This window comes from Gymnoscopelus braueri, assembly GCF_963280865.1.
Source record: "Gymnoscopelus braueri genome assembly, chromosome: 4".
Lineage (NCBI taxonomy): Eukaryota > Metazoa > Chordata > Actinopteri > Myctophiformes > Myctophidae > Gymnoscopelus > Gymnoscopelus braueri.
In genome coordinates, this window is record NC_137605.1 from 6,231,457 (window position 1) to 6,251,598 (window position 20,142).

Consider the following 20,142-nt stretch of genomic DNA (forward strand, 5'->3'; position numbering starts at 1 on the left):
TAATCGTGATGATGAGGAAAGCTCTTTAGATGGAGATGACAGACCACCAAACAAGGAGCTTGAGAATGTGTCTAAGGGCAAGAAAATAACTAAATCCAAGGCTGTGAAGGCTGAGAAGGCTGAAAATGACACATTGAAGAAAGATGAGAAGAAAGCTGTGAATAAGCTCAAGACGAAACCCAAACTGTCCAAGGACCAAACACAACAGAAAGGAAAACCGGCTCAACCACCATGCAGCAAATACGAGGACAAGGAGGAAGATCAGAGTGATACAGATGACACCATGATGTGTGCTGAGGACGTTATAAAAGAGCAGGCCAAGAAGCAGGATGACGACCCATGTACAAACCTCAGCAGGAAGGAGAAAAAGAAGAAAAATAAACAGATGGCGCATGAGAAGCAGGTTGCCCAGGATGCTGCAGAAGAGGACTTCTCTTTGTCCCAAGCTGAGATGTCCTCTAGACAGGCCATGCTGCAGAATGCCTCCGATATCAAACTGGAGAGGTTCAGCATATCAGCTCACGGAAAGGAGCTCTTCATCAATGCTAACCTTCTGGTTGTGGCAGGCAGACGATATGGCTTGGTCGGACCAAATGGCAAAGGAAAGACCACATTACTGAAACACATTGCCAACAGAGCACTAAGTATTCCGCCCAACATTGATGTGCTGCTGTGTGAACAAGAGGTTCAGGCGGATGACACCCCTGCAGTCCAGGCGGTGCTGAAGGCAGACACTCAGCGTCTGAAGCTCCTGGAAGAGGAGAGATCGCTACAGGCCCAGCTGAAGAAGGGAGAGGACGGTGTGTTAGAGAGACTAGAGAAGGTATATGAAGAGCTGAGGGCCATTGGAGCTGCAGCCGCTGAGCACAAAGCACGTAGTATATTGGCTGGCCTCTCTTTCACTCCTGAGATGCAGAACAGACCCACCAAGAGGTTCTCAGGAGGTTGGAGAATGAGAGTGTCCCTTGCCAGAGCTCTGTTCATGGAGCCCACACTCCTGCTGTTGGATGAGCCCACCAACCACCTGGACCTGAACGCCGTTATCTGGCTTAACAACTACCTTCAAGGCTGGAAGAAGACTCTCCTTGTCGTTTCCCACGATCAGAGTTTCCTGGACGATGTATGTACAGACATCATCCACTTGGACAACCAGAAACTGCACTATTACAAGGGAAACTACCTGACCTTTAAGAAGATGTACGAGCAGCAGTTCAAGGAACTCCAGAAGCAGTACGAGAAGCAGGTGAAGAAGCTGAAGGACCTGAAGGCTGGTGGCAAGTCAACCAAACAGGCTGAGAAGCAGACAAAGGAGGCGCTGACCAGAAAACAGCAGAAGGGTAAGAAGAAGGGAGGAGGTATGGACGAGGAGAGCCAGGAGGGCACAGAGCTCCTGAAGAGACCCAAAGAATACACTGTCAACTTTACCTTCCCCGATCCACGTTCGCTCCAAGATGGGTGGACACCCATCATGGGACTACATAGTGTTGACTTTGGCTATGATGGACTGACCCTGTTTAAGAATGTGGACTTTGGAATTGGCAGGGAGTCCAGGATTTGCATAGTCGGACCCAATGGTGTTGGAAAGAGTACCCTATTACTGCTCCTCACTGGAAAACTGACCCCATCCAAAGGTGAGATGAGGCAGAATCACCAGGTGAAAGTTGGCTTCTTCAACCAGCAGTATGCAGACCAATTGAACATGGACGAAGCAGCCACTGAGTATCTCCAGAGGAACTTCAACCTGCCCTATCAGGACACCAGGAAGTGCCTGGGTCGCTTTGGCTTGGAAAGCCACGCGCACACCATTAAGATATCCAAACTCTCGGGAGGACAGAAGGCGCGTGTAATGTTCGCCGAGCTCGCCTGTCGCCAACCTGATGTACTGATCTTGGATGAACCCACTAACAACCTGGATATTGAGTCAATCGATGCCTTATCAGAGGCCATCAATACGTACAAAGGAGCTGTTATAATTGTGAGCCACGATGCCAGGCTTATCACTGAGACTAAGTGTCAACTGTGGGTGGTCGAGAACTGCTCGCTCAGTCAGATTAACGGAGACTTCGAAGACTATAAGCAGGAGGTGTTGGAGGCACTAGGAGTAACGCCGGTCCACAAGGCCAAGGAGTGACCTCCAAGAGAGATGGCCCTCTCTAAACCCTATATACGTTGTTGAATAGAGTCCCCGAGGGGTCGAATTTGAAGCTTGAACTACCAAGATCGATGGTCTATGACAGGGGTCTTCAACAAGGGGTCCGGGACCCCTTGGGGGTCCTCAGAGTTACTACAGGGTGGCCGCCAAATCTTTGTGTGATAGGATTTTTTTTTTTTACATTAATCACTTGAACGCTAGCATCCCTAAAAAATAGCAGATCTACAAGCTATCAACGCCCCGCGCTGTGAGGCGTTGTGAGCTTGTAGATTGGCTATTTTCGGCAAAGAGGTTTGGTGTAGAGGGGGAAAAGAGCAGATCAAGTACAGAGTGAAAGGTCACATTTACTAAGTATTGACAGTTTAAGCGGTTTAATGTCTGAAAATACACATTTAACATTAATCCAACATCCACTGATGATGGTGCTGTCAAAAAAGTCTGTGAAGCTTTCTATGAAATCTATGAAAAAGTTTAATTTGCAACACAATGTAATACAATATGTAGTGGGGGTCTCTGCTTCATCTCTCTCAGCTAAGGGGTCCTTAGGCTGAACAAAGACGTCGAAGACCCCTGCTCTATGATCAAGTCCTGCAAAAAGACAAAATCAAGAGACAGTGTTCGTTCGTTGCAGTTTTCAGGCCACGTGTTTGGAGTTGAAGAGAATCATACCAGTTGTTATGAATTCAACATGACAGGGGGCTTAGAGAGAGATTTATTGTTTTTATTTATTTATTACTTTATAGTTATTGGGTAAATTTGCCAATTAGGTACATGTAGTACATACCTAGAATTCGTCCTCTAGTCTAACCCATCCTAACTATGAGGAACAGTGGGTCTTTTTGCCAGACCCAAGGGGTCGGGCTTACATGAGGCTTTGTACCTGTTTCGTCCATACATGGGCATGGTCACTTTGTCCTCCGGCCCCAGCCAAAAAGAAGTCTGTCCCCCTTTCGTCCCCTTTCGTCACGAACTATTCATGACATCATTATTATGTCACAACAAGTATGTAATTAAGTAAAGCTCATCATACTAGAACTTAATTATGGGTCTGGTCTTTTTTTTTAACAGCACCAAGTTGGGGTTCAGTGTCTTACTTAACCCATTAAGACCTGAGTCCTTCTAAATCAGTAGTTCTCAAAGGACCCCCAAAATGATGTATTTGGCTATGGACCCCCATCTGAAAATGTTTGGTGCCAGGGACCCCCAGAAGAGAAGATTTGTGTAAAAGATTGTTCTAAAATTTTCAAAAATAGCAGATGTACAAGCTCGCAGCGCGGCACAAAGTGACACATTGACACCACGCCAGGAGGGGGGCGGGATCGAACCGTTTACCTTCTGGCTCCCCATACGGCTGCTCTACTCCATGAGCCACTGCTGCCCTCATCAGGAACAAAATAAAAGTCAGTTTGCACTATACAGGTTTGTAAACTACAACCCTATATACAGATCTATTGAGCTTATAGATCTGCTATTTTTGCCCGAATGTTCATCCCAGAATAGGGTTGATGTGGTTAGCCAATGGGATGCCTGTGTGAACTTAAAAAGACAAAAATAACGCACATCCTCCAAATCCGGTGCTGAGACAAACTGCAAGCACAGCAAAATCATCAAGGGAGGAAGAGCTCGCAACTCACTTTAAAGATGCTCCAAACTTTAAAGGGAAATAAAGTTTTCAAATTAATACAGATATCTAAATACTGAATCAAGCAACATGAAAACTATCTGGGGTGCTCGCAAAAGCCTGAGTAGACGATAAAAAAGTGAAATATCCCTCAGTTTCTTCAGGTCAACAAGTGAACAACACTTGTTCACCTGAAGAACACCATAAGGTCGAAACGTAGTAGTCTTAAAAATGATTTGGGAGCCCTTCCTTCCTTCACGCCCATGTGAATTTACCCAAGGATGAACGCTCACACACGACACGAGTGGACTGAGATCCAACATGACAAGTCTGTATCACTTCACTTTATTCAAGTACAACACAGGAAATGTTAAATAATTAGTCTTTGTGACATTGTTGCTTGAAAAACAGTACAAACCATCAAAAAGTGCAGATAAAACGGAGGAGTTTGTTATGAAAACAATTGTTCTAATTTATGCATTGGCTATTTAATTAGCATGTGACAAAACAGAACAGACATTTGCATAAAGTTTACTCTTTTCCTCAGTGGAAGGCCGGTCTCATCATTTTCAGATAATGTTGGCTGGCAAGTTCTATTGTTCAACTTTAACTTATTCTTGCATAACGTAACTCCTCCTTCAAATCAGTAACGTTAAAGAGACCCACAAGAGTTCTACTTGAAATCTACATTAAATCATCAATGACCTCATTCACTACCTTTTATTTTGGCAGCTCCCTGTGGTTAAATGTAAAATTCAAATAAAAAAAACACACCTAAAAATGTAGTTTGGGTCCTCAAACTAACCTCACTTTATTATCATAATAAACATGAATAGATTATTAAAACAGTAAAAATTAAAAAGGTAAATTGGTGATCTCAATCATTTCAACATGTTATAGTGCAAATCGGAATTGTTCAATTAGCTCCATTAGATAATCGACTTAAAAACAGACAGCTAAATTAAAAAGGAAACAGTTATTGCTATAGGAAGCTTTAGGGTGTGTTCTGCTAGATAGTGTCATTGCCTTCCTCACATCCCATATTTGGCGATGATTTCCTTAGCGAGTGTGACGTACGCTGTCATGGCATCTTCTTTGGACATCCCTGTAAAAATGTATAAATGATTAAATCTGCAAAAAGAAACAGTTTCAAAAAGGTAATCTGTTTGTGTGTGTCAGACAGAACTAAAGAATTGAGGACAGTTCATCACTGTCATACAGAAGCGTCGCTGGGCAACGCAGGCAGCTGCCCGCTCATTTGAGCCCTTGCCCGCTGCTGAAAGACGGACCGAAAAATTATGATAATGATATCCCGACTCCACTACATCTCTGAGACTGGATGCACAGGTGATTGTTTCATGCAATCAATTCTCAACCTGTTGTTTCGGGGTGCGCTGGTTTCAGCACACCCCAACCCCCTCTTGTGTGTTGGCTAGTGCTGAGCGCCCTAGCGAGACCTGACAGAATGGGTTTCATTTGCAACCAGTATGACGCTTGCAACCAGTGTGACGTCTGTGAAGGGGTCTATATGGCTGCTGTGCATAGAGCCTATTAGCTCCACACTCACATATGTGCGATATTATAACGTGGTAGTAGTCACCCGCATGCCGAGGCGCCAGACCACCACGCCGTTATGCAAACTCCACGTGACAGCATGTGATGCGGAAGAAACGGAGGCTCCACCCCTTATATATTAACATTTTGCAACGCAATGCGTTTTTAAGGTAAACGCAATTCTAACTTTGAACATCTTTGAACAATATTTGAAGGTTTATACTGTGTGGTTGTATATTTACCTTTCCTCGAGTTCCACGATTCCCACTTGGCTTTTCCCTTCATGTCCATCATGCCAGGTTTATCTGGGGACAGAAAACGTCACAGCAAAGTGACTTAACCCATTAAAACCGGGAAAGCATCATTTGAGATTTTAGCTTTATAGAGCTCTTATCCAGAGCAGCATAGAACCCTTCTCTGTAAGACTTTATATTAACGTTGGGTCTAAAATGTGGTATAACCACATTTGTAATGCATTATAATGCACATATAAGGCATTATAACACTTGTAATAAATGTATAAAAAAGGTTTATGAAGTATTATAACTTATGATACTATAATTAAAGTGCTGGTCATAATGCATTATAAATAATTTGTATCACATTTATAATACATTATAATGCACTTATACGTGCAGTATACTTATATTATATTCATAACACTCATTATAAATGTTTATAATGATGCATAACAACTTATAACAAAGACGCTTTATAACTAGCTAAGTTATGGTAGTTATAATGTGCTGTTCCACTGAGCTTATAATGCATTATGACCAACACTTATAATACATTATAAACATTGTTATAAGTTGTCATGCATGATTACAAACTTTTATAACAAGTGTTATAATGCCTTATAAGCACATTATAATGCATTATAAATGTGATTATAATACATTATAGACCCGGCCTTTAGGCAAAGTGTCATTAAGTAGTTTTACGGATATTCATTTGGAATTTTCGTTGACCTGAAAGCCAAACCTTTTGACGTTTGAATCTGAACAACAACATGTAATAGATGAAGGCTGTACCAATGTTAATGTCTCCAACGTTGGCCTGTTTGTAAAGTCCATACAGCTCCAGCAGCTCCTGGTCTGAAGGTCTGGTCTTGATGTTCTTCACATCCTCTGCTGCCTTGTCAAACTCTGCCTGCAGGGCGGCACACACGCACGCACACCGCACACACACACACGCACGCACACCGCACACGCACACACACGCACGCACACCGCACACGCACACACGCACACAGTGTCAAATAGAGTTAATTTAACTCTGACAGTGAACAAATGGAACCAAATGGACCCATAAGGGTCCATTTGGTTCCATTTGTTCACTGTCAGAGTTACAGACCCTTGAGAGTCCATTTGGTTCCATTTGTTCACTCAGCTCTACAAATCAATAAATGAACGCTCAGGATTTTACCGAGTAGCATTCTCTCATTCTTTACATTACTGTTTCTCCTTAATGGACGACAGGCGAGATATTCCAGGGGGTCACCCCCGCACAAAAAACAACAACATAATAACTCTTCTAATAATCATATAAACCCATCTGACCACTTTTGTCAAGGGGTCAGATGGGTGGGCCTGTCAGTCCAGGTGATATTATTCCCAAAACCGGGTTAATCTTCAGTTTGGCAGAATGCACACTTTTGTTTTTGTCCATGTCAAAATGTTAGTTTTAATAGCATAACATAACCTCTCTTCTCAAGAGATACTATTCACCTGTTTCCTAGGCTGTGTGTTTTCCACTTCCTGTCGATTTGATCCAATGAAATCCAATGAAACTGGTCAGATGACCAATGATATCCAATGAAATCGACAGGAAGTGGAAAACACACAGCCTAGGAAACAGGTGAATACAGTCCATTTAAACTGACTGCATGTCCTCAAATAGGCAGTTCTTCTCATACATTAATTTCATATAGGTTACAATTGACAATTTAAGCATTTATCAGATGCTCTTATCAAGAGTGATTTACAACTGCAAGATCAGAGTAAATATAATTAATTCTAGGGTAAATTGTCACGTAAGAAAAAATAATTAAGTGCTTCAAGGACACAAGGATACCAGGTCAAACCTAGCATCTGTCTAAACAACATGTTCTTACACATAATACTGTTTGTGGTCAACCAAACACAGTATATGTAGACAGTGTGGAAAGTAACTAAGTACATTTACTTAAGTACTGTACTTATAAGTGCAATTTTGAGGTATTTGTACTTTACTTGAGTATTTCCAATTTCCAATACTTTTATTTCTACTCCACTACATCTCAGAAGCAAATATCCACTACAATTATTTGAAAACTTTACTAGTTACTTTGAAGATTTTGATTATTATTACAAAACATACATTAACCACTTCAGTCCTATATCGGCCATTTGAAAATAGCCGATCTACAGCTTGTAGATCTGCTATTGAAATATTGAAATGGGACATTCTGCACAATGAGTACTTTTACTTTTGGTACTTTAAGTACATTTTGATACCAGTACTTTTGTACTGCTTTTTGGCTGCGGAATGCAAAAAAAAATAAAAAAAATCTCACATGAATTCAAGGCTTCATGAAGTTCATGGGGTGAGAAATTGATAGAAAATAAGTCATTTTGTGGGTGAACTACGCCTTTAACGGGTTAACGAGTTGAAGACACTCGAGTGTGAATGAGAAATTGGAGCCCGGCTGTCTGTGTGGCCAGAACCCAGGCAGCAGCTTTCAGCCCACATTACACAAACAATAGGCTCTCATTCAGCACAGAGCTGAGACAGCCTCTGTGTTCCATGTGAATAATGAGCTTTACAAAGTGCCTGATCTGGGACATTGCAGCACACAGCATTATTATGGCCTTTAAAAGGAGCATTTCAATACAATATCTGAACTCTTAAGTTGGCCTCAAACTTCAGTGAAGCCGTTTCTCCCAAGATTATTTAAGAGTCTATTCATTACATAATTTGCATTTAATCTCCTTAAAACGTACAACACACACATTGCACAATGTCCCTGAGTGAGTCTTGAACCATATGGTATTAATGTAGCCTATAACATCATTTCATTGAGCATTATGTTATGCACCATAGACTAAGCGCACAAACAACCCATGTGTTATTGAGAAGTATCCTTCCAGTGAGGTTTTCATTAATAATAAAATCACTGGGAGGACTAATTATTAATTATTTAATTATTCATGATTAATTACTAGATTATTAGCAGTTTTGGGGGATACATTTAATTTCAATATACTGCTTCCTATGAAACACACCATACTGGTTAATTGTCTTGTACTGCTGTAAACCACTCAATTACTGGCGTTAAGAAGTAGCAGATAGCTACAGTATATATAAAAAAATACAATAAAATAAAATAATAATGTATAATAATATATATATATATATATATATATATATATATATATATATATATATATATATATATATATATATATATATACACAAGCGTTATAATGTGTAATAATTGTAAGTGAACTAGGCCTCAAGTCAAGAGAACTGCAAGTGCAAACTGATGCATCTTAAGCATCATTATGTTGTAACCCTATCTGTGGGGAGCCTATAGCCTATTTTGAATACGTTCTCACGACAGGCACTCACTTTAAAACCACCTTTTAGCATAATGTGTTAAAGATTCAGGAATCATTTAGAATCTAAAATGATTCTATCATGATCTAAATGTCGGATCATAGTGATATCATAATGTTTTGGTTTTCATATAAATAAATAAATAAACTTCTAAGCTGCAAAAAAAAAAGGGCAATATTTTAGCTTGGTGGCCCAGTTCTCCCATATATGCACCAATAACCACAACAACAACCCAGTTCTGTCCAGCAGGGCCCAGTTCTCCTGATAGGCTACATTACAATTTAAACAGCTGATCATACGAAATGCAACGGATTGCATTATTTCCTCCCATCATCAGACCAACAACCAGAGTAACAACAATAAGAGTTATTAATATTATTATTATTTACCTGAAGAGACATATTTCAGCAGGTATGCAGCATGCAGCATCAAAGTGCAGTGGAGTCTGTTGTGTTCTGGACGGGTTCTGCACACTGACTGCAGCACATTCAGTGTTGCCATATTCTGTGAGAGAAATAAGCCCATTAAGACCTGAAGCCAATTTCTACAAAATGTCTTCTAAATCCCAACGGTTTTCTGAAAAACATCAGTGGTTCTCAAAACGTTTTCATGTCAAGGACCCCCAAAATTACATGTATTTGGCCGCGGACCCCCATCTCAAAATATATGTTCCAGGGACCCCCCAGAAGCAAAGATTTTAGTTAAAAATGTTCGCTTTAAAAGAATATAAATATATTAATTTGCACATATTTCCTCGATTTTTCAAAAATAGCAGATCTACAAGCTCTGTATAGCTGCTATTTTTGAATAGAGTGTAAAATAATAATGCTTTTTATCTCAAATGAAAAAATGACACAGATGCTTCTTCAGGTCTTCTTGGAAAACAAGCCCAAAAGAAGCGACATGAGCACGTTAATCCTATATGCATCGGCTATTTGAAAATAGCAGATCTACAAGCTCACAACGCAAAAGATTGTGAGCTTGTGGATCTGCTATTTAAAAAAAAAAAACTCTTGCAATAAAATGTGGAATATTTGAAATATTTGAAACATTCTAACACGAATTCTCCCTGTGGCACAAACCATTTTCAGTTTAAACAATGATTAAAACATTGTGAAACAAGCCTAAATAAGCAACTACACATTAGAAACAAGCCTAAATAAGCAACTGCACTTTAGAAACAAGCCTAAATAAGCAACTGCACTTTAGAAACAAGCCCCCAAAAAAACGCAACCCACAAGCAAAAAGCAATAAGCGGACATGGCAACCCTGAAACCGGGCTTCTGTTCTGACCTGAGTGACACAGAGGCGGGACCAACGGACTGGCCAGACCGCTCTGAAGAATCTGATTGGCTTAGTGGGGGGGGGGGGATATCTGATCAGTGTGATTGGCTGGGACGGTTGTCAGTGGATGGGACAGGGACGCTGTAAGCGTTATAAACGAATGACGACATTAACATGTATGCAGTGGTGGGAAAATTACTCAAATGTTTTACTTAAGTAAGAGTATCAATACTGCACTGTAGAAATACTCTGTTGCAAGTAAAAGTCCGAATTCAAAATTCACTTTAGTAAATGTACAAAAATATTGGCATCAAAATGTACTTCATGTACAAAAGTAGAAAGTACTCATTATGCAGAATGTCCCATTTCACAAGTTTTCAAATGCATAAAATGTATGTTTCGTAATACTAATCTAAATCTACAAAGTAACTAATAATTCTAATAATTGTAGTGGAGCAAAAATACAATATTTGCCTCTGAGGTGTAGTGGAATAGAAGTAAAAGTACTGGAAATACTCCAGTAAAGTGAAAAATACCTCAAAATTGTACTCAGTACTACTTGAGTAAATGTACTTAGTTACATTACACCACTGCCATTTACACTGCATATCCTCTGACAGGTAGAGTTCCAAAAGAAGGCAGCAGGTGGCGCTGAACGACCATCATACATGAATAAAATAAAATAAAATAGAAATAGAGAGAGACTTCCGGTTGCTGTTCTGTTGCCAATAAAGTTGTCAGATTCAAAACAAGATGGCGGCGCCCTGTAGTGAGCCCATGTTGTTGGAACAGAAACACTAACCGGTTGGTTTAAAGGAAAACAAAAAACAGAGTTTACAGTCCAGGTAAATCAACCTTTTACTGTTGATGTTTACAGTAGGATATTTTAACGTATAAACTGTACACACAGTGGTGGAAAAAGTACTCACATTCTTTACTTAAGTAAAAGTATCAATACTGCAACTGCAATTATGTAGAAATACTCTGTTACACGTAAAAGTCTGGAATTCAAAATGTACTTGAGTAAAATGTACTTGAGTAAGTACAAAAATATTGGTATAAAATGTACTGAAAGTAGCAAGAGTAAAAGTACAACAATGTTTGAAAACAACAGATCTACAATGCACACGTTATGTGAGCTTGTAGATCGACTATTTTCCAATTATGCCTAGGTATAATATAGGGCTAGAGTGGTTAATCTATGTTTTATAATATAATAATTTATATCTGCAAAGTAACTAGTAACTAAAGTTTTCGAAATAATTGTAGTGAAGTAAAAGTTCAATATTTGCCTCTGAGAAGTAGTGGGGTTTAAGAAATACTCTTTTATTTTTATTTTTATTTTTTATGCATTCGTAATTTTTCTCGAGTAAAAGCTCAAAGTTTGTGATCGAAATATGCGTATGGCACCTTTAACAGTTCAGTGGTTAGAGTGTCCGCCCTGAGACTGGGAGGTCGAGGTTCGATCCCCGGCCGGGTCATACCAAAGAGTAAAGTCTATAAAAATGGGACCCAATGGCTCCCTGCTTGGTACTCAGCAACAACAGGTTTGTCAAGAATACAAATTTTAGTTGACGATTAATCTTCACTCAAATAATTGCGAGTAATGATTTAATGTTGTGTTTGGCATTGAACACTCTCTGGAACATATGAAGCCTTTTAGGCTTCGTAATCAAAAGTTGCACAGGGCAGATATGACAAATAACTGAAATATACGAAGAAATTATTGACATATTTAATAATTGTATGCATGTAAAAATAGCAGAAATAGCTGATCTACAAGCTTACAACGCGTCACTGCGACGCGTTGTAACCTTGTAGATCTGCTATTTCTGCTATTTTTAATATTTGAAAATGTGTGACAAAAGTTCAACATGGAAACGATTATGACGATTATGCATTGGACGATTGTGTTATTATTGTGACAGGCCTAAGTAATCTCACACACACACACACACACACACACACACACACACACACACACACACACACACACACACACACACACACACACACACACACACACACACACACACACACACTTTCATCTTGTATAATAAGGAACCTTGCTTGCGTCTTAAGAGCAGTGTTGCCAGATTCTGTGAGAGACGCAAGCAACCAGGTCTAGGAAAACAAGCCCAAAAAGAAGCGAAGTGGGCCACACATGCCCTTTAAACCTACACGTCGGCTATTTGAAAATAGCAGATCTACTAGCTCCCAACTCGTCGCATCTGTGATCTTGTAGATCTGCTATTTTCAAGAATTATAATAAGCAGACCTGGCAACACTGTCTAAGAGGTGTGTTTGTCCATTTCAGAAGTCATGGCCACGCCGGCGAAGCTCACCAAGAAGCAGCAGAAGCAACAGAAACAGGTTCCGGCCAAGACGTCGCTGTGTTCTCCGTACGGCGCTCAGTGGGGGTCGCTCCCTCAGCCCGACATGCTCTTCATCCTGAACGCCCTCAAGGACAAGCTGCGGTCCGTCGGACTGGAGAAGAAGGAGACCAATCCGTTTCGCCCGTGGAGGAAAAAGTAGGGATAGGACAATGCAATGTCATCGTTTTAACCCATTGAGACCTGAAGCCGATTCTACATGTCTCCTAAATCTCAACAGCGTTCTGAAAAACGCATGTTTCTATATCAGTGGTGCTCAATCTTTTTCATGTCAAGGACCCCCAAAATTATATGTATTTGGCCGCGGACCCCCATCAAAATATGTTGTTCCAGGGACCCCCAGAAGCAAAGATTTGAGTTAAAAACTGTTCGCTTTAAAAATATATATATTCAAAGATTTGCACACATTTTCACGATTTTTCGAAAATAGCAGATCTACAAGCTCATAGCGCGGCACTCGGTGCCGCGCTATGAGCTTGTATATCTGCTATTTTTGAATAGCCCAAAGTGTAAAATAATGCATTTTAGCTCAAATCTAAAAATGACACAGTTCCAGGTCTTAATGGGTTTTAATCACAGTAAAAAAAAAGCACTCCTGATATTTGCATTGCAGATAATTCAAATTATCGAGGAATGTTCAATATCCGCCATCATGTACTACGTTGGTTCTCAAAGTGGGGTCCGGGGACCCCCGGGGGGTCCTTGAGGGAGTCCCCAGCTAAATGATAGGTAGTGAGGAACCAAATGGATCCTTATGGGTCTGTAACTCAGAGAGTGTGCAAATGGAACCATGGTTCACATTTGCACACTCTCAGAGTTAAATTAACATTGATTTTACAATATAAATTGGGGTCCCAGAGATAGAAATGCCTTTAAATGGGGTTCCGTAGCCCTAATGCATGTCAAACTGGGGGTTCTTGACATCAAAACGGTTGAGAATCACTGCTAGAGCCGTAAAAATCTTCTCTTATGGGGGTCCCTGGCATATCTTTTCAAATGGGGGTCCGCTAAGGGGCTAATAAGTGTCAATTTGGGGGTCCTTGACATGAAAAAGTTTGAGAACCACTGTACTATAGGATCAATTTGATTTGGCCATGTTGCTTATCCGGTCTAGATAGAAACAGCAGATGTGGAAGCGGTCTGTGTGTGTCCATGTATTTGTGTGAAAATGACATAAATGTTCTTTATGCCGCCGTTTACATTCCAAATACAAACCAGGCTTTCATGCCTATGCCACGTTAGAGTGGGTTAAAAGATAAGTTATGTGTCCTGTGCAATTTTTGTTTTACAAAGCCTAAAAGGCAAACAGAAATGTAATTTTTTTCATTCATATGTTCCAATGTTCAATGCCAAAAACACAATTAAACCGTTAAATCACCATTATTTGAGGGACAAATAATCGTCAATTAAAAGTTCAGGATTGTGGCCTTAAGAGGCAATACAAATATTTGTTTCTTAACAAATATGTGTTTTTTTTGGCCACAATGTGACACAACATTTTCATATGATTTATGAATTGTTATATTATAAAACACACATTAACCACTTTAGCCCTATTTTATACATGGGCTATTTGAAAATAGCCGATCTACAAGCTCACTCGCGACGCGTTGTGTGCTTGTAGATCTGCTATTTTCAAACATTTTAGTACTTTTACTTTTGGTACTTTAGGATAAGGATTTAAAGGATTTAAATGAAGTATATTTTGATGGCACTATTGTACTTTTACCCAAGTAACATTTTGAACACAGGCCTTTTACTTGTAACAGAGCATTTGTATAATGGTACAATAATAATAAAGTGGTATCACTACTTTTACTTAAAGGTAGGGTAAGTGATTTTCTTTGGTTAAAATAAGTGTTAAATAGCTCTATATTCTGATAGCACTCATTGCTATAGAGTGTTTGTTCAGTAAAAGGAGTCTCCTTGTCTCTCCAGCTCTTTATAAAACAGAAAATGCATTTTCGTTTCAGTTTCATTTCCAATTTTATCCAATCAGGATAGAGAACTCAGTCAGGATATAGATTAAACAAGTGAAATTGGAAGTGATGACACTAATAAATGAGCAGGCAAAATTGGAACTGGAACACTATAAAAATGAAGCTAAAAAATGGGTACTTTCTCCTGATTGGCTGAGATTTTGACACCTACCGGAAAATGTATTTTCTGTTTATTAAAGAGCTGGAGAGACGGGGAGACTCCTGTTACTGAAAAAACACTCTATAGCAATGATTACTATCAGAATATAGTGCTTTAACCTTTTAACAAAATACTTTTTGTTTTAACCAAAAAATATCACTTACCCTACCTTTAAGTCAAAAAAAGCTAGTATTTTTTCCACCACTGATGATCCCATCCCTAGGAAGAAGACCAATGAGAAGGAGCCCGTGACGTCACCACCACCGGTCATTCCCCCGAGCAGCCCCAAGAGCGGCTGGACGGCCGTGGAGGCCAGGAACCAGCTGGCCATCGGCATCAACGAGGTCACCAAGGCTCTGGAGAGGAACCAGCTCAGCCTGGTGCTGGTGTGCAAGTCGGTGAGACCGGCCCACATGACCAGCCACCTGATCGCCCTGAGCAGGAGCAGAGCGGTGCCCGCCTGCCAGGTAGGGCTGCAGATTATTGCTGCTTCTTTTTGAGTGGTGCCAGCCACTCCTACACTTGACCGTGTGTGTGGGTCCGTCCGTCCGTTTGAGCACGACCTCAACAGCTGCAGCTGATTGCAACACAAGGATGCAACCAGTTACACTAATTCAAAGGCACCCAGGGGCGCTGGAAGTCATTTATTCCAAGGGGGGCTGGGCTTGGCAGGGGACTCGGCACGCGAGCACCTTTTTCATGTTTTTTCATGTTTTTCAACAAATATTTTATTCCCCAAAGTTAAATACATCATTTTTTTAAATATATAAGTGTGTATATAGACTTTAAAAATTATATAGTTGTTTAATTTACAACAAAAAATAATCTAAAATAAACAATTTTTCCCCCAATTTTTTTTCATTCTCTTCCCCACCACCAGGGGTGCTGCAGCACCCTCAGCACCCCACTTCCAGCGTCCCTGAAGGCACCACTCTCTTCACACTGGGTGTGATTTTTTTTTTTTTAGCGGTTTAATTTTTCAATTTAATGGAATAATCTCGAAGCATTTTTTTTTAAATACTTGTTTTATTTATTTATTTATATGTCTATGAATCAAGCCGAAAAGAAAAACAACAGTCGAATCTTTTTTTTTAAATCGACCAAACGACCGATTAGTCTGATGAACCACGGCAGAAACCAGCTAACTCCAAAATGTTCATTTTTCAGGAAATGAAAAGTTGGTGGATTTAGGAGGTTTTGTTCATCATTGATAAGAACGGCTGAATGGACCTCCAAGCTCACAATGAGGTTGGAGGTCAAAAGGGGGTGGAGCCTGGAGTCAGCAAAACCAGCTAACTCCACCCCCCCTTTGGTGGGGCTGGTTTAGCAGAAAGTTTGAAGATCCAATGGAGTTAGCTGGTTTTGTCAGAAGCGCTTTTTAATGCTTTTCATTGGTTAAATATTTGTTTTAACAACACACATGAAAGGGTTTTCAATGGCCCTGATTTATGGACAAAAAATGCAAAAGCGTCAAAATGTTTCTTGCTGAAATGGGGGATCTGAGCTTGTAGAGCTCTTTTTTTTTTGCTAGTTTATTAATAATTGAATAACAGCCCAAAATGTATTATCTAATTACAATTGATAACTATTTGTAGTCGATTAACCCATTCAATCCGGGAACGCAGCTCTGTCATTTTTTCGAGTTCTTTGGCTATTCAAAAATAGCAGATCTACAAGCTCATAGCGCTATGAGCTTGTAGATCTGCTATTTTTGAATAATCTGGAAAATGTGTGCAAATCTGTGAATATATATATATATATATATATATATATATAATATTTATATATTTTAAACATTTGTAAAATATGTTGTCCCAGGGACCCCCAAGAAGCAAAGATTGGAGTGACAAATGTTCGCTTAAAAATATATATATTCGAAGATTTGCACACATTTTTAAGATTCTTTTCAAAAATAGCATGAGCTTGTAGATCTGCTATTTTTGAATAGCCCAAAGACATCTTAAAATGACAGAGATGCGTTCCCGGAATTTAACCCATTAAGACCTGAGACGATTAAAAAAAATAAATAATTAAATCCTACCAGTTTTTTTAAAAAAAATCAAAAATAAATAAAATGTTCACGATTTTTCAAAAATAGCAGATCTACAAGCTCATAGCGCGGCACTCGGTGCCGCGCTATGAGCTTGTATATCTGCTATTTTTGAATAGCCAAAGAAATCTAAAGTGACACAGATGCGTTCCAGGTCTTAATGGGTTAACGGGTAAAAAAATCGAGTATTAGTTCGACTAACCGTTGCAATACCCCTTCCTCCCCACAAGGTTCCACAGCTCAGCCCCACCGTCTCCCAGCCACTGGGGCTGAAGAGCGTCCTGGCGCTCGGCTTCCGCAACCGCGGCGGCCCCGCCCAGCCCCACCACGGCGGGATCTTCGCCGACACGGTGGACGCCATCGTCCCCAGAGTGCCGCCGCTCCACGTGGAGTGGATGCCGGACGTCACGGCGACGGGGGCGGCAGCAGCAGCAGCAGTGACCCGGGAGGAGGAGGAGGAGGACGACAACGCGGGGGAGCAGAGAAGAGGCAGGGCGCGTTGGACCCGGCCCACCGGCCCTGTGTGTGCCCCCACTCTTAATCGCAAGAGGAAGTTTGAAGAACCGAAAGACGGCTACGCCGCCGAAGAAGTAGAAGTAGGCCTGTCACAATTATTGCATCATCGTCTAATCCAGTGGTTTTCAACCCTTTTCATGCCAAGGACCCCTACATTGATATACATTTGGCCGCGGACCCCCATTTGAAAATGTTTTGTGCCAGGGACCCCCAGAAGCAAAGATATCAGTTAATTTCTGCTTTAAAAAATATGAATATTCAAAGACATGCACACTTTTTCAAGGTTTTTCAAAAATAGCAGATCTACAAGCTCATAGCGCGGCACTCGGTGCCGCGCTATGAGCTTGTAGATCTGATATTTTTGAATAGCCAAAGCTTAAGAGGTTAAAAATTATTGTGACGCTATGTTAACTAATTTTGCTGGGGACCCCCTGGTACCCCCTCAAGGACCACTGGTGGTCCCCGGACCACTGGTTGAAAACCACTGGTCTAATCGCAATTATTATTGCATAATCGTCATAATCGTCTCCATGTTGAAAGATGTTCACACATTTTGAAATATTGAAACAGCAGAAAGAGCAGATCTACTAGCTTACAACGCGTCACGAACGCGTTGTAAGCTAGTAGATCAGCCATTTCTGCTGTTTTACGTAAACAAATATTAAATATGTCAATAATTTCTTTGTATATTTATGTTATTTGTCATATCTGCCCTGTGCAATGTTTGGTTACGCAGCCCAAAAGGCAAACATTCTAATGTTCCAACGTTTGACGCCAAACACACAATTAAATCGTTAATTATTTGAGTGACAATTAATCGTCAACTTAAATGTGTCATCGTGACAGCCCTACGAAGAAGACGGCAAAATGGAGGTGGAACGTGATGAGGACAAAGTGGACGACGGGGCAGGGAGGTCGGCCGCCGTCGTCGTTGACGACGCCACGAAACCCACGTCCTGTTCCCTCCAACCGCTCAAAGTGAAAAGGATCATTCCCAATCCTTTGAAGAAGAGAAAGCAGAAGAAGAACAAGAAGAAAAGTAAAGCGTAGGTTATCCCGGGGCGATGGATCTCTCTCCGCGCGGCTGACTGTGTGCCGTGAGGATGCTGCAAGTGGGCTCCCAGATAGTTTGCAAAAACGCTTAATATTTCCCCTCATTGACGTCTACATTCGTAGCGAGGTGCTGCATGATTGGCCTTAGCCCATTAACCCATTAAGACCTGAGACCGATTCTACCAAATGTCTTCTAAATCCTAACAGTTTTCTTTGCTACTGTACATCAGTGGTTCTCAAACGTTTTCATGTCAAGGACCCCCAAAATGATATGTATTTGGCCGCGGACCCCCATCTAAATTTTTTTTTTGTTCCAGGCCCCCCACCCCCCCCCCCCCCCAGAAGCAAAGATTTGAGTTACGAATGTTTGTTTTAAAAATATATACGTTGAAAGATTTGCACACATTTTCACTTTTTTTAGCCCTAGAAAATGTTAAAATGACACAGATGCGTTCCTGGTCTTAATGGGTTAATGGGTGAAGGTAGATAGATTTGATGAATTAGAGAAAATGGAAGTGCCATCTAAGTTTATTTCCTTTGTTACCGCATTTCAGTGGTTGTTGGTTAGACTTCCATGTGAATCAGACTGTGGTCAAGGACATGGGAGTTATTTGGAATAATAACTTTTTTTTTTTTTTAAAAGTATGTTTGTGTCATGATCAGAGTTGCATTTGCAGGGTTGGAGGGGGGGGGGGGGTCCATTTTGTCTCCCCTCATTCATTTTGATCACTAGTGGGGATATGTTTTATCTCTGCTTCTGGTCAGACTTAAATGCATGCATTTTATTTTTGGGAAATGTAGACAGTCTAATATGTTTATTCATGTATGAGGTGATATTTAAGTTATATTTGTTAAAACAAGTGTTGAATAGCTCTATAGCAATCGTTGCTACCGAGTGTTTGTTCAGTAACAGGAGTCTCCCCATCTCTTTTAGTAAACAGAGGGATACAAATTTCATCCAACCAGGAGAGAGAACTCAAACTCATACATAGGATAAACAAGTGAATTTGGAGGTAATGACACAAAGAAATGAGAAATTATTCATTAACTCTTTAACTGCCAAAAACGGGAATTCCTGTCCGATGGCTCTATGGCTATCATGGCCATGGACGGAAATGACGAAAATATGAAAAAAATTTGAAATTTTTTTTTTTTTTTTTTTTAATTTTTAGAATTTTTTGGTCTTTTTTTTTTGTGGTTTATCTCAAAGGAACTAGGAGATAATGCTATCCAAAAAAATGCTGCTCCATTCACTTCAATGTTAAAAAACAAACAGAGGAAAAATGCACCTTTTTCCTGGCACTGGGACGACACAGTCTGAAATAAGTCTGGCAGTGAAAGAGTTAAAATGAGAATATTTTGGAAACTTTTAATTTTGATTCTTTTTTTTTTATTATAGGGGAAAAAATCTACACAAACCCCATATACACTATATACTTTGTACAACATATACTTTGTACAACAAGGTATATAGGGAAGCGGTTTATTTTCTTTTAAAAGTTGAACCCTGGTCATGATGAAGAAAATAATGCAACATCTTTAGCTTTTAAAGTGAGTTTATTCAATCAAATATCCATGCTGGTATAACTGACAAGGTGTGTGCTGAAACAGATTGTAGTCATTGACTTGTTCGGGCTCATGTCTAAACGATGCTGGTAACTGCTTGTTTTCTCTTCAGCTTATTTTCACAGCCTGCAATGGACTCGGAATAAAAATATTGTTCTTCAATTAGAGAAAAGCTGCATGTTATTTTTAAACTCCCAGATATCTCAAAGAAAAA

General features: G+C 40.2%; 3 protein-coding genes across 3 annotated transcripts; 2 read left to right on the plus strand and 1 right to left on the minus strand.

Annotated features, from left to right (window-relative positions):
• Positions 1–250: 250 nt before the first annotated feature.
• Positions 251–2,131, plus strand: LOC308083938 (ATP-binding cassette sub-family F member 1-like; the record flags this gene model as incomplete). The annotated part of the gene is made up of 1 exon (XM_080426368.1): positions 251–2,131. Exon 1 carries the CDS (start codon positions 284–286, stop codon positions 2,129–2,131), a length of 1,848 nt encoding a protein of 615 aa, XP_080282494.1. The 5' UTR covers positions 251–283.
• Positions 2,132–4,142: 2,011 nt separating this feature from the next.
• acbd7 (acyl-CoA binding domain containing 7) lies at positions 4,143–9,405 on the minus strand. The gene is made up of 4 exons (XM_080426400.1): positions 9,317–9,405; positions 6,362–6,479; positions 5,570–5,632; positions 4,143–4,878 (listed from the first exon to the last, which is right to left on the minus strand). The coding sequence occupies exons 1-4, from the start codon at positions 9,326–9,328 to the stop codon at positions 4,805–4,807; spliced, it is 267 nt and encodes an 88-aa protein (XP_080282526.1). The 5' UTR covers positions 9,329–9,405; the 3' UTR covers positions 4,143–4,804.
• Positions 9,406–10,953: 1,548 nt separating this feature from the next.
• On the plus strand, positions 10,954–19,392 carry rpp38 (ribonuclease P/MRP 38 subunit). Its single transcript, XM_080426384.1, has 5 exons — positions 10,954–11,056; positions 12,529–12,742; positions 14,967–15,210; positions 17,024–17,389; positions 18,156–19,392. Exons 2-5 carry the CDS (start codon positions 12,534–12,536, stop codon positions 18,357–18,359), a joined length of 1,023 nt encoding a protein of 340 aa, XP_080282510.1. The 5' UTR covers positions 10,954–11,056; positions 12,529–12,533; the 3' UTR covers positions 18,360–19,392.
• Positions 19,393–20,142: the final 750 nt, after the last annotated feature.

What these genes read in the sequence shown, in the direction of transcription:
- rpp38 (XM_080426384.1), top strand. Translation starts at nt 12,534, where the DNA reads ATGGCCACGCCGGCGAAGCTCACCAAGAAGCAGCAGAAGCAACAGAAA. An exon ending in TTTCGCCCGTGGAGGAAAAA is followed by an intron (nt 12,743 to 14,966) that starts GTAGGGATAGGA and finishes TCCCATCCCTAG; the next exon opens with GAAGAAGACCAATGAGAAGG. An exon ending in ACGCCGCCGAAGAAGTAGAA is followed by an intron (nt 17,390 to 18,155) that starts GTAGGCCTGTCA and finishes TCATCGTGACAG; the next exon opens with CCCTACGAAGAAGACGGCAA.
- acbd7 (XM_080426400.1), bottom strand. An exon ending in CGTTGGAGACATTAACATTG is followed by an intron (nt 5,633 to 6,361) that starts GTACAGCCTTCA and finishes TTCTGTCCCCAG; the next exon opens with ATAAACCTGGCATGATGGAC. An exon ending in ATCGTGGAACTCGAGGAAAG is followed by an intron (nt 4,879 to 5,569) that starts GTAAATATACAA and finishes ACATTTTTACAG; the next exon opens with GGATGTCCAAAGAAGATGCC.